The 12,664-nt window shown below is 36.9% G+C and overlaps 1 protein-coding gene across 1 annotated transcript in view; it reads right to left on the bottom strand.

Moving 5' to 3' along the window:
- The window catches only part of TERT (telomerase reverse transcriptase), a 49,330-nt gene that overhangs the window by 27,227 nt on the left and 9,439 nt on the right, over positions 1-12,664 (bottom strand). Inside the window, exons 6-7 of the mRNA XM_044681785.1 lie at positions 3,430-3,612; positions 366-527 (exon numbers count right to left, since the gene is read on the bottom strand). Coding sequence (XP_044537720.1) covers positions 366-527; positions 3,430-3,612 — 345 coding nt within the window. The remainder of the gene's footprint in view (positions 1-365; positions 528-3,429; positions 3,613-12,664) is intronic.

The raw sequence follows: 12,664 nt of genomic DNA on the forward strand, positions 1-12,664 counted from the left end.
GATTGGAACCGAGCTGTGTGCTCTATCCACTTTGCCTCCATGTTGCCCAATATCTAAAGAGAAGTATATATGGAAATAATAACTAGCATTAATATATCTTAAAGTTTGCAACATAAGGTACATGCAGCATATATCATTTATATCTCAGTCACCCAAGGAGGTGGGTCCCCATTTCATAAATGGAGAAACTGAGTCTCAGGGAACATTAGTGGCCAGAGTCTCAGGATAAGGCCAGAATCCAGACTTTTCTGACTCCAAGCCCAGGTGTATTTAAACATAAGGAATGTCTGTAAAAGAAAGTCATGTGTTAGCTTTCCCTGAAAGCAGAGAAGCCTCCATAAACACAAGGTCAGAATTTGCCATACGTGTCTTTTAAAGGATTTCTGGATGTTTCCATGAGCATTCTTCTGGACAACAGCATAACGTCGGATGCAGTAGATTTTCTTCTCCTCCGGCTTAATGATGCTGGAGATCACTTCAATGAGCTTGTCATGGGGGATGGTGTCATAAGCCCCTGTCACATCAGCCTAGAGGAGAACAGATTATTTACATAACCTCAAAGGGAATGTTGGGGCTATTGGGGGGCTCAGTAGTTAGAGAGCCAGGTCTAGAGACAAGAGGACCTGGGGTCAAATCTGGCCCCAGATACTTCCTGGCTGTGTGACCCTGGGCAAGTCACTTAACCCCCACTGCCTTACCTTACCTTACCTTGGAGCCAGTACTTAGTATTGATTTCTAAAAGTTTGAATTTAGATTTTAAAAGTTTAAAAGAGACATAAAAATTCTAGAGTGATTTGCCATTTCTTTCTCCAGTTCATTTTACAGATGAAGAAACTGAGGCAAACAAGGTTAAGAGACTTGCCCGGAGTACACAGTAAATGTTTGAAGCTGGATTTGAACTCAGGCCTTCCTGAGACCAGGCCCAGCTCTTTAGCCACTGTTCTTAGCTGCCTAAGGTTTATAAATATACTTAACCTAATTATTCTTTGGGGTCATATGAACCAAGAGAGATCAATCAATAAATATCTATTAGGTCCCTACTAAGTGCCAGGCAAATTAAGGATAGGGACTGGATCTCCGCCTTCATTGAAACCTCTCTGCCAGCCCAGGTCAGTGCCTCCTCCGAAGGTTACTGTGCTAGAGAGTTGCCTCAAGCAGTAAAAGGTGAAGTAATTTGTCCAGGCAGGACTCCACACAGCCAGTGTATATCACAGGGGTAGGCTGAACCCAGGTCCTTCTGGTTCCCAGGCCGATTCTCTACCCATGATGCCAAGAAGGCTCTCAAATTAACACAAGCAAAAATTCTATGACTGAATTTAGCTAACTCCCAACTTTCTCTCTAATAATCTTTTATTTTTTAAGGGAAAAGTCCAGCAGATCTCCACTACTGTAGTGAAGCTGGGGGGAGGGGTACAAAATGATTCCTGCCCTCAAAGAGTTATTTACAGTCTGATAGAAGAATACTGGATAGCTCAGTGGACTGAGAGTCAGGCCTGAGATAGGAGGTCCTAGGTTCAAATCTGGTTTCAGACACTTCCCAGCTGTGTGACCCTGGGCAAGTCACTTGACTCCCATTGCCCACCCTTTCCTTCCACCAAGGAGCCAATACACAGAAGTTAAGGGTTTAAAAAAAAATTTTTTTTTTTAAAAAGAAGAATACAATACATAGAAAGGAGCAAAGGCTAGGGAAGGAAACTCTAGGGGCAATCACAGGAATTCTGAGTGGAGGCATGGTCCAGTAAGTTGATATGGCTTTTTCAGGAGCCATGGTAGTTTCAAGTATTCCCAAAAAATGCCCACACTGGCTAGACCAGTGATTCCCAAAGTGGGCACCACCACCCCCTGGTGGGTGCTGCAGCAATCCAGGGAGGCAGTGATGGCCACAGGTGCATTTATCTTTCCTATTAATTGCTATTAAAATTTTTAAAAAATTTAATTTCCAGGGGGCTAAGTAATATTTTTTTCTGGAAAGGGGGCGGTAGGCCAAAAAAGTTTGGGAACCACTGCACTAGACCATAGTGTCTTGGCAGGTGGATGGATGGATGGATGGATGAATAGATAAGAAGCAAATTATCAGCTGGAGCTGGCTAGAACTTTGTTTTTTGTCATTTTTATATTATTATAGTATCTTAGCATAAATTGTTATTATTTAGAATAATGATCATCATAAAGAGAATCTATAATTTAGGATAAACTTCCTATCAAAGAGCTACTCCTCTGTGGGGGCCCTAGGCTGCAGCTCTGTTTTTAAAGGTGGAATTACTATTCCTACCTAGTGTGAGGCTAAGATAGGAACACAACAAAGGGACTGAGGGGCATGTAGACTTCCAGAGGAGGAAGAAACAGGACCATACCTAGTATGTACAGAATTTCAGAGGTATACAATCCCAACAGATGCTCATTCCTCCCTCTCCCCCAAAAGGGATGTCCTGGGAATGGAGCATGTCCTCCAAATACTTCCTGAATGGAATTCAGAAGGCTTTCCTATTGATCAAGAAAGTTTATTTCCTCTTTTTTTCTTCTTTTGGTGTAATTTTCTACTTATTCCTTTTCTCCTTAGAGTGAGTCTATTTTCAAATCCTAACAATTCCTCCTTGAAAATGGTTCCTGCTTTCACGCCTTTTCTATCTCTAATGCCATCCATCCTCCAAACTCTACCTATCCTGCAATGGCCTCCTGGAAACTGAGCTCCACTGTAGCCCCTACAGTCAATATTCAAAGCCATTATGGTCATCTTTCTTCCCGAAGTCCTTGAGGGCTAATAGCAGCTTAATGCTTCATTATGCATCAGATTAGAGAAATTATCTTCTACTTCCCAGTCCTCCAAACCAGAACCACCCTGATTTTCTCTCCTATTCTTAGATCCCTGTCCGTCCCTCTCTACCTTCCTACCATCAACCCACTCAATCTCCTCTGGACTGACCGTGCTACTGTCTTCATCTCCGGCCCCAGCTATGTCTTCAGGGTTCTCATAACCCCAGCCTGTCACCAGGTCCATCACTAAAGCAGTTCCTGAAATCCCACTTTCCTTCTGAATTCTTCCAAGATTGTAGAAAGGCAATAGTGGGATATTTCCAAATCACTCTTTGCAAACATGAAAATTTTATCCACAATCACTTATTACATGATTGATGCCTTTATCTTTCACATATATAAAATGTAGACAGCTGATTGCAATCATGTGCACATTACACACACATGCTTCTGTGCACGTGTGTGTGTGTGTACCCATGTATAGTGTCCCAGTGGTCTTAGTGCAATTTTGCATTTATTAAAGTCTAAAACTGTAATAAGGCTTTTGGGACACACATACATGTCAATGTGGTCCATCTCAGAGTGAAAGTCCCCAAGGTGACTGAAGAAAGGAATTATTTCAGTTTGGTCTTCATATTCCCAGTCCCTATGATAATTACCCTCAGGAAGACTAACCTTTACAAAATAAAAGTTGGAAATTTTGTCCTTCGATTGCTTCACTCTGAGCACAAACTGCCGCCATTCTTTATAAATGCCATCAATCCCAAACAAGGAAGACCCCAAGACCTCAGGGTGTAGGGTCCGCTCATAATTCAGAACACTGAACAGGTTTTTAAGCTGGCCATTGAAACATCTTATCTAGAGAGGGAGAAAACAGAATGGGTTAAAAGTATTCAAAATAACTTATTACAAACGAGCTCATGAAACTCTTCCCCAATGTCTTAGCAGATAATCCACAGGGAAAAAAATTCCCGATTCCATGGATTTCAGAAAAAATTATATCCAATTTTTAAAGAAAAATGAATAGCTTACAAAAATTACTCTCAAAAATGGACAAAAGCACTCTGTCAAACTCCTTTTACAACAGAAATATATAGTTCTAATACCTAAACTAAAGGGGGGAGGGGAAAGAATTATACATCAATATCAGTAATTAATATTAATTTTAAAATGTTAAATAGAGTCCTAAAAATTACTCTCCCCTAAATCAGTTGTCATGACCATAATGTATTTATACCAGAAATGCAAGGTCCAACATTAGGAAAATAATCAATAGTTAATCAAATAAAATATAAAAACATCCAAAACTATATCTCGATAGATTTCAAAAAGCCTTTAACAAAGTACATGAGTTTATGCTAAAAAAAAAAAACAACAAACAACATTACAAAGGATATGGTAAATTCTACCTAAAATCCAAAGTTAGTATAATGAATATGAAAATAATAACAGCATATAGAGAGCTTTAAAATTTACAAAATGCTTTACAAATATTATCTCATTTTATCTTCCCAGCAATGCAATGGAGATATAATAGAAAATTTTCCAATAAATACAAGAGTAAAGCAAAGATGCCCCTTTTCCTCAATATTATTTGCTATAATTTTAGAAATGTTAACAATGCAGATAAGCAAATGAAGAAATTAAAGACATAAAGATAGGCAAAGAAGAGACAAAACAACATAATTTGATGATGACATGATGATTTACTAAGAAAATCCTCAGGAATCAACAAAATACTAAATAAGACAATAAATGGGTTCAGCAGAGTTGCAGGTTATAAAATAAACCCACAGAAAAACCAATTGCATTTCTATAAAATAACAAAATCCAAAAGGTAATAATAAAAAGGGAAATGCAAGTTCAGAAAATACAAAATGCATAAAATATCTTAAGAATGTATCTAACAAAGAAAACCTAATACTTATGTAGACAAAATTACAAAACACTCCATGAAGAAGTACAGAACAACTTATGTAGCTGGAGAAATATTTAGTGCTCATGGCTGGGCCATGCCAATATAATAAAAATGATGATGCTCTTAAAAGTATTTACAGATTTAATGCTATACCAATTGAACTACAAAAAAAATAATAATTTACAGAGACATAGAATTACTGGTAAAACTGGAAAGCAATTGGGCAGATTCTACAAAAATGATTTCAAAAAATATTCTACAAAATATTAAAATGAACATGTGACTTAAATATATATAAATCTTAGCATAAAAAATTTAAGAGATAAACAGGCCATATACCTTTCATATTTATGACTATGAAGTGAATTCTTGATCAAATAAAAGATAGGAGCAACTGTAAGATATATATCATTTCAATTACAGAAACTGGAATTTTTTTTTTTTTTTAAACCCTTACCTTCCGTCTTGGAGTCAATACTGTGTATTGGCTCCAAGGCAGAAGAGTGGTAAGGGTAGGCAATGTGGGTCAAGTGACTTGCCCAGGGTCACATAGCTGAGAAGTGGCTGAGGCCAGATTTGAACCTAGGACCTCCCGTCTCTAGGCCTGACTCTCATTCCACTGAGCTACCCAGCTGCCCCCAGAAACTGGAATTTTTGCACAAACAAAAATGAAAAAATCTAGGATTAGAATGCAGTTCAGAAAAAAATTTCAGAAAATTTAGTAATTCAGAAAAAAAATCCTTTACATCAAATATTGCTGATAAGGAGTTGGCATGCAAGATATATACACAACTAACAGAAATATATAAGATGAAAAGTCATTTCCCATTAGAGAAGTGATCAATTGAGGTGAATGGTTCTCAAAAGACTTGAAAGTTATTAATAAATATATGAAAGAATGCTCTAAATTACTAATATGAAAAATGTATGGAGGCAGAATCAAGACAGTAGAATAGAAGCAGGGAAGCTCGAAACCACCATGAGGATCCTCTTCAACCAATCTTAAAATAATGCCACATGATTACAGGAGTGAAATAAACAACAAAGGGACAGAGTGAAGCAACTTTCATGGAGAAAACAACTTGAAAGGTGGGCAGAGAGCACCTGGGTCATTGGGGTGAGAGGGAAACACAGCCAGCAGGGGGCTACAGCAAAGACTAAGGAGTGAGTGTGTTCTGTTGCCCCCTCCCCCCAAATCTTCTGTCCCAGGTTCTGAACTAGGGCCCAAGCCAACATTGAGCCCTTGAGACCCTGCCTGGCCCAACAGCAGAGCAACCGAACACACACTCCTTAAAGTTCCAAGCAAACATGCAGTAAGACCCAGAGTTCCAGCCTAGGGCAGTCTGTGCCATGCAGCCTGATATATGTGGCCCCAGATTTAGGCCAGGAGTCCCAGCCTGGTCTTGTGGTGAGGATGTTGATCCTAGTTTGGGACAGTCAGTAGACCCAGAGCTGGGCCTCCTGATCCTCTTGCCAAAAGCTCAAGGTGGAACCCCAGGGCAGGTCAGTCTGCAGGGTCTTATGTACCTGACCTGATCAAGCCTAGAGTGAGACCAAAAGCCCACACCCATGCCTGAGGCTAGAACTTGAACTATCAGCAGTCACTGGGCCTAATTGAATCAGCAGTGGGAGGTGGAGAGCTCCCAGCCCTTAGGCCATCATACCATCTTGGAAGAAACCCAGAAATGAGGCTAAGGAGAACATCAAGGAAGTACTGAAATTTTAAAGAGTGTCATATTTTCCTGGAGAACAGAACACCTTTAAAATAAATGTGAAAGGGGTAGCTTGGTGGCTCAGTGAATTGAGAGCCAGGCCCAGAAAAGGGAGATCCTAGGTTCAAATGTGGCCACAGATACTTCTTAGCTATGTGACTCTGGGCAAGTCACTTAACCCCCCATTGCCTAGCCCTTACTGCTCTTCTGCCTTCATGTAAAGCCCAGCTCTACAAAATACTCATGGGTTTATTGATTCTAAGACAAAAAGTAAAGGTTTAAAAAATAAAAGTGAAAGTCAAGAAAAAGGCTAGGAAAATGAACAAACAAACAAAAAAGATCCTAATTATAGAAAATGTTTATGGATACAAAGAGCAAGGCACAAACATAGAAGGAGACAGTGAAAGCAAAGAAAATACACACAAAGTTCCAAAGAAACATGAATTAGACTCAGATTCTGAAAGAACTCAAAAAGAATTTCAAAAATCAATTAAGAGACAGAACAAAAATGGGAAGATAAATAAAAGCAATGTAAGAAGAAATGGGCCAAATGAAAAAGGAAGCTCAAAAACTGACAGAAGAAAATCATTCTTTAAAAGTCTAAATTGAGCAACTAGAAGCTAATAACTGAGACATCAAGAAACAAAACAAAAACAAAAGCATGGAAAAAAAAGGAAATGTGAAATATCTCACTAAAGAAAAACACAACTGAGATGGAAAATAGATCCAGGAAAGACAGTTTAAGAATTCTGGAACTACCTAAAAGCCATGATTAAAAAAAAACTGAACATCATGCTACAAGAAATTATCAAAGAAAACTGCCCTGATATTCTTGAACAAGAAAGTAAAATAGAAATTGAAAGAAACTACAGATCATCTCCAGAAAGAAATCCCCAAATGACAACTCTAAGGAATATAATAGCTAAATGTAAGAGTTCCAAAGCCAAGGAGAAAATACTGCAAGCAGCCAGAAAAAAAAAAAGTTCAAATACCATGGAGCTACAATCAGGATTACATAGGTCTTGAGAGCAGCCATATAAAAAGATTGGAAGATGTAAAATGCAATATTCCAGAAGGCAAAAGATCCAGGTTTACAACCCAGAGTCAACTATCCAGCAAAATTGAGTATATTCTTACAGAGGAAAAAAATGGTCATTCAATAAAATAAATTTCCAAGCATTCCTGATAAAAAGACCAGACCTAAACAGAAACTTTGATGTCCAAACGTAAGACCCAAAAGAAGCCTAGAAAGGTAAATAAGAAGGAGAAAATTTGGGGGACTCAATAAGATCAAGTTATTTGTGTTCCTACAGGGAAAGAGGATATTTGCAATTCTTAAAAAATTTTTCAGTGGAGAGCAGTTAGAATATACATAGACAGGGGGCAGCTGGGTAGCTCAGTGGATTGAGAGTCAGGCCTAGAGATGGGAGGTCCAAGGTTCAAATCCGGCCTCAGACACTTCCCAGCTGTGTGACCCTGGGCAAGTCACTTGACCTCCATTGCCCACCCTTACCACTCTTCCACCTAGGAGCCAATACACAGAAGTTAAGGGTTTAAAAAAAAAAAAGACTATACATAGACAGAGGGTGGGGAAGTAAGCTGATTAGGATAATGACATGCAAAAAAAAATCAAGGGGTAAAAAAAGAGGATTGTACTGAGAGAAAATGGAAGGGAGAGATAGAATGGAGTAAATTATCTCACCTAAAGAGGCCTGAAAAACTATTACAGTATAGGGGAGGATGAGGATGGTGATGGTAATGCTTAAAATTTACTCTCATCTTTAACTAGCTCAGAGAGGGAACAACAACCATACTCAATGGAGTATAGAATGCTATCTTATCCTATAGAGAAGTAGGAGGATATGAATAAGATAAGGGAAGGTGGTAGGGGTGGTAACAGAAGAGGGAGGAAGAGGGGGGATAGGGGTGGTGAAAAAAAGTAAAACACCAGAAGGGAGGGGCAGAGTGAAAGGAAAAAGAGAAGGATACAAAGGGGAAAATAAGATAGAGAGGAATACACAGTTGGTAATCATAATTATGAATGTGAATGGAATGAACTCACTCATAAAATGGAAGCAGATAGCAGAGTAGATTAAGAACCAGAATCCTACTACATGTTATTTACAACAAACACATTCAAGGCAGAGTGACCCACACAGAGTAAGGGTAAGGGTCTGGAACAGAATCTTTTGTGTATCATCTAGAGTAAAAAAAGCAGGAAAAGCAATCATGATCTTAGATAAAGCTAAAGCAAAAATAGATCTGATTAAAAGAGATAAGGAAGGAAACTACATCTTGCTAAAAGGTACTATAAACAATGATGTAATATCAATACTAAATATATATGTATCAAATGGTATACTAGCTAAATTTTTAAAGGAGAAAGTAAATAAAAACTTCTAGAGGAAATAGACAGTAAAACTATACTAGTGGGGGGACCTCAATTTCCCCCTTTCAGATCTAGATAAATCAAATAAAAAAATAAATAAGAAAGAAGTAACAGAAGTGAATGAAATCTTTAGAAAAGTTAGCTATAAAATCTCTGGAGAAAACTGAATGGGAATAAAAAAGAATATACCTTCCTTTCAGCAGTATGTGGTACTTACACAAAAAAATGACCATGTATCCTTAGGGCACAAAACTTCACAAATGCAGAAAAGCTGAAATAATAAATGTATCCTTTTCACAGCATAATGCAATAAAAATCATAATCAATAAAACCCCATGGAAAGATAATAAAAATTTAGTTGGAGACTAAATAATCTAATGCTAAAAAAGGGAGGGTCAAAGAACAAATTATAAAAACAATAATTTTATTAATTAGAATAACAATAAGGAGACATCAATGAACTCCCTAAAAAAAATCCTCAGGGCAAGATGGATTCATAAGTGAATTCATTCAAACATTAAAAGAACAATTAATCCCAATGCTATACAAATTATTTGGCAGAATAAGCTGGGAAGGAGTCCTACCAAATTCTTTTTATGAAACAAATATGGTACTGATACCTAACCCAGGAACACCAAAAACAGAGAAAGAAAATTATAGACCAATCTCTTTATTGAACATGGATGCAAAAATCTCAAGTAAAATACTAGCAAAGGGACTACAGCAATATATCACAAGGATTATTCACTATAACCAAGTGGGATTTATAGTAGGAAGGTAAGGCTGGTTTAATATTAGGAAAACCATCAGCATAATTACCATATCAATAATCAAACCAATAGAAATCACATGATTATCTCAAGAGACGCAGAAAAAGCCTTTGACAAAATACAACACCCATTCCTATTGAAAACACTAGAAAGCATAGGAATAAATGGGCCTTTTTCTTAAAATAATAAGTATTTACTTAAAACCATAAGCCAATATCATCTGTAATGGGGATAAGTTAGAAGCCTTCCCAATAAGATCAGGAGTGAAACAAGGATGTCCATTATCACCTCTATTATTTAACACTGTACTAGAAATGCTAGCTTTAGCAATTAGAGAAGAAAAAGAAATTGAAGGTATTAAAGTAGGCAATGAGGAAACTAAGCTATCACTCTTTGCAGATGATATGATGGTATACTTAGAGGATCCTAGAAAATCAATTTTAAAACTAGTTGAAATAATAATTTAAGTTGCAGGATACAAAATAAATCCACATGAATCATTAGCATTTCTATATATTTCCAACAAAGTCCAGCAATAAGACTTAGAGAAGTTCCATTTAAAATCTCTCTAAACAACATAAAATACTTGGGAATCTACTTGCCAAGGCAAACAGGAATTATATGAACAAATTACAAAACACTTTTCACACAAATAAAGTCAGATCTAAACAATTAGAAAAATATTAATTGCTCATGGATAGGCCAAGCTAATACAATAAAAATGACAATTCTACCTAAATTAATTAATTTGGTGCCATACCAATCAAGCTACCAAATAATTATTTTATAGAACAAGAAAAAATGACAAAATTCATTTGGAAGAACAAAAGATCAAGAATATCAAGGGAACCAAAGGAAAAAAAAATGTGAAGGAAGGTGGCTTAGCAGTATCAGATCTCAAATTATACTATAAAGCAACGATCATCAAAACAATCTGGTCCTGGCTAAGAAATAGAATGATAGATTAGATACACAATATATAGGGGGAAATGATCTTAGCAACCAAGTGTTTGATAAACCCAAAGATCCCAGGTTTTGGAAAAAGAACTCTTTACAAAAACTGATGGGAAAACTGGAAAACAATATGGCAGAAACTGGATATAGATCAATATCTCACACCCTATACCAAGATAAGGTTGAAATGGATATACAATTTAGATATAAAGGGTGATACCATAACTAAATTAGGGAAACATAGAATAGTTTACCTGGCAGATCTTTGGAGAAGGGAAGAGTTTATGACCAAACAAGAGATAGAGAGTAATAAAATAACATAAAATGAGTAATTTTGATTATATTAAATTAAAAGTATTTTGTACAAACAAAACTAATCTAAGCAAGATTAGAAGAGAAACAAACTGGGAAAAAAATTTTTATAACAAACTGATAAAGGTCTAATTTCTCAAATTTATGGACAACTACGTCAAATTTACAAGAATACAAGCCATTCCCCAATTGACAAATGGTCAAAAGATATGAACAAGCAATTTTCAGATGAAGAAATCAAAGCCATCAATAATCATATGAAAAGGGAGCTGGGTGGCTCAGTGGATTGAGAGTGAGGCCCAGAGATGGAAGGTCCTAGAGCCAGCCCTAGAGACAGGAGGTCCTAGGTTCAAATCCGGCCTCAGACACTTCCCAGCTGTGTGACCCTGGGCAAGTCACTTGACCTCCATTGCCCACCCTTACCACTCTTCTGAAGCCTTGGAGCCAATACACGGTATTGACTCCAAGATGGAAGGTAAGGGTTAAAAAAAAAACAACAACTGTTTATAACTTTTCTAAAAAATAAAAATTAAAAAAAAAAAAAAAGAAAATAGGAAGGATGATAATGGTACTATGTGCTTCTCTAGATTGTGAGAAAAAGAACTTTTAAACTATTAAAATGCTATTTAAATAAATAAAAAAAGAGAAATGTACATCAAAAAACCATGCCCAACAAACTGGCAAATATGACAAAAGATGGGAATGTTAGAAGGACTGTAGAAGTTGGGGGTACCATTACAAAAGAATTCCTGCCCTCTAAAGAATTTACAGTCAAATAGAATGATACTATGGGTACAAAGGAGGAATAACTAGGGAAAGAAGCTTTATGAATTAGTAAACATGATAAAGACAGGAATGTTGGAAGGACTAAAGAAGAGCTAGTTAATTAATTCAGGGTTCATAGAACCATCAATATGTAATTATGGAAACAAAAGGACTAAAATGGTTATATCCTCTGACCCAGTATTAGGCATATTCTTAGAGAAGGTCAAATACAAAAAGAAAGGCCTAATGCACACCAAAATATTTATATCAGCACTTTTCTCACTAGAAGAGAACTGGAAGTGGGTGCTCCTTGACTGAGAAATGAGTCAACAAACTATGGCCTGAGAATAAAACTATTACTGTGCTTTAACAAACAAACGAACAAATGTGATGAAGGCAGAACAGCATGAACAGGACTTACACAAGTTGATTCAAAATGAAATAAGCAGAGACAGAAAAAGCATATACAATGATTACAACAACGTAAAAAGAAATGACAATTACCAAATAATGTGAAGCTATTTGGTCTCAAAAATAAGACATCTTTCCCACTTCTTTGTAGAGGTTGGAGTCCATGAGTGTGGAATATTGCATATATTGTCATTTTCCCCTGTAATGTGTTCTTACTGAATTTTTTTTAAAAATTGCTTCCTCAGATATGTAAATAAGTCTTTTTTTTTTAAAAATTTTAAACCCTTAACTTCTGTGTATTGACTTAGAGGTGGAAGAGTGGTAAGGGTAGGCAATGGGGGTCAAGTGACTTGCCCAGGGTCACACAGCTGGGAAGTGGCTGAGGCCGGGTTTGAACCTAGGACCTCCTGTCTCTAGGCCTGACTCTCAATCCACTGAGCTACCCAGCTGCCCCGTAAATAAGTCTTGATTGATGACACATATTAAAATCAGTGGAAATGTATGTTGGATATGGGGGTGGTGGTGAAGGGGAAAGTAAAAACAAGAATCACATAACCATGGAAAATTTTTCTAAAAAAATAAAATATTTAAATTCTGAAAAAAAAAATTGCTTCCTCACTGTCCCACTTTCTTCTTTAAAAAAACTTTATTATAAGAAATGGCTCTCTGGGAGCAGAGA

The sequence above is a fragment of the Gracilinanus agilis genome, chromosome 1 (assembly GCF_016433145.1).
Source record: "Gracilinanus agilis isolate LMUSP501 chromosome 1, AgileGrace, whole genome shotgun sequence".
Taxonomy (NCBI): Eukaryota; Metazoa; Chordata; class Mammalia; order Didelphimorphia; family Didelphidae; genus Gracilinanus; species Gracilinanus agilis.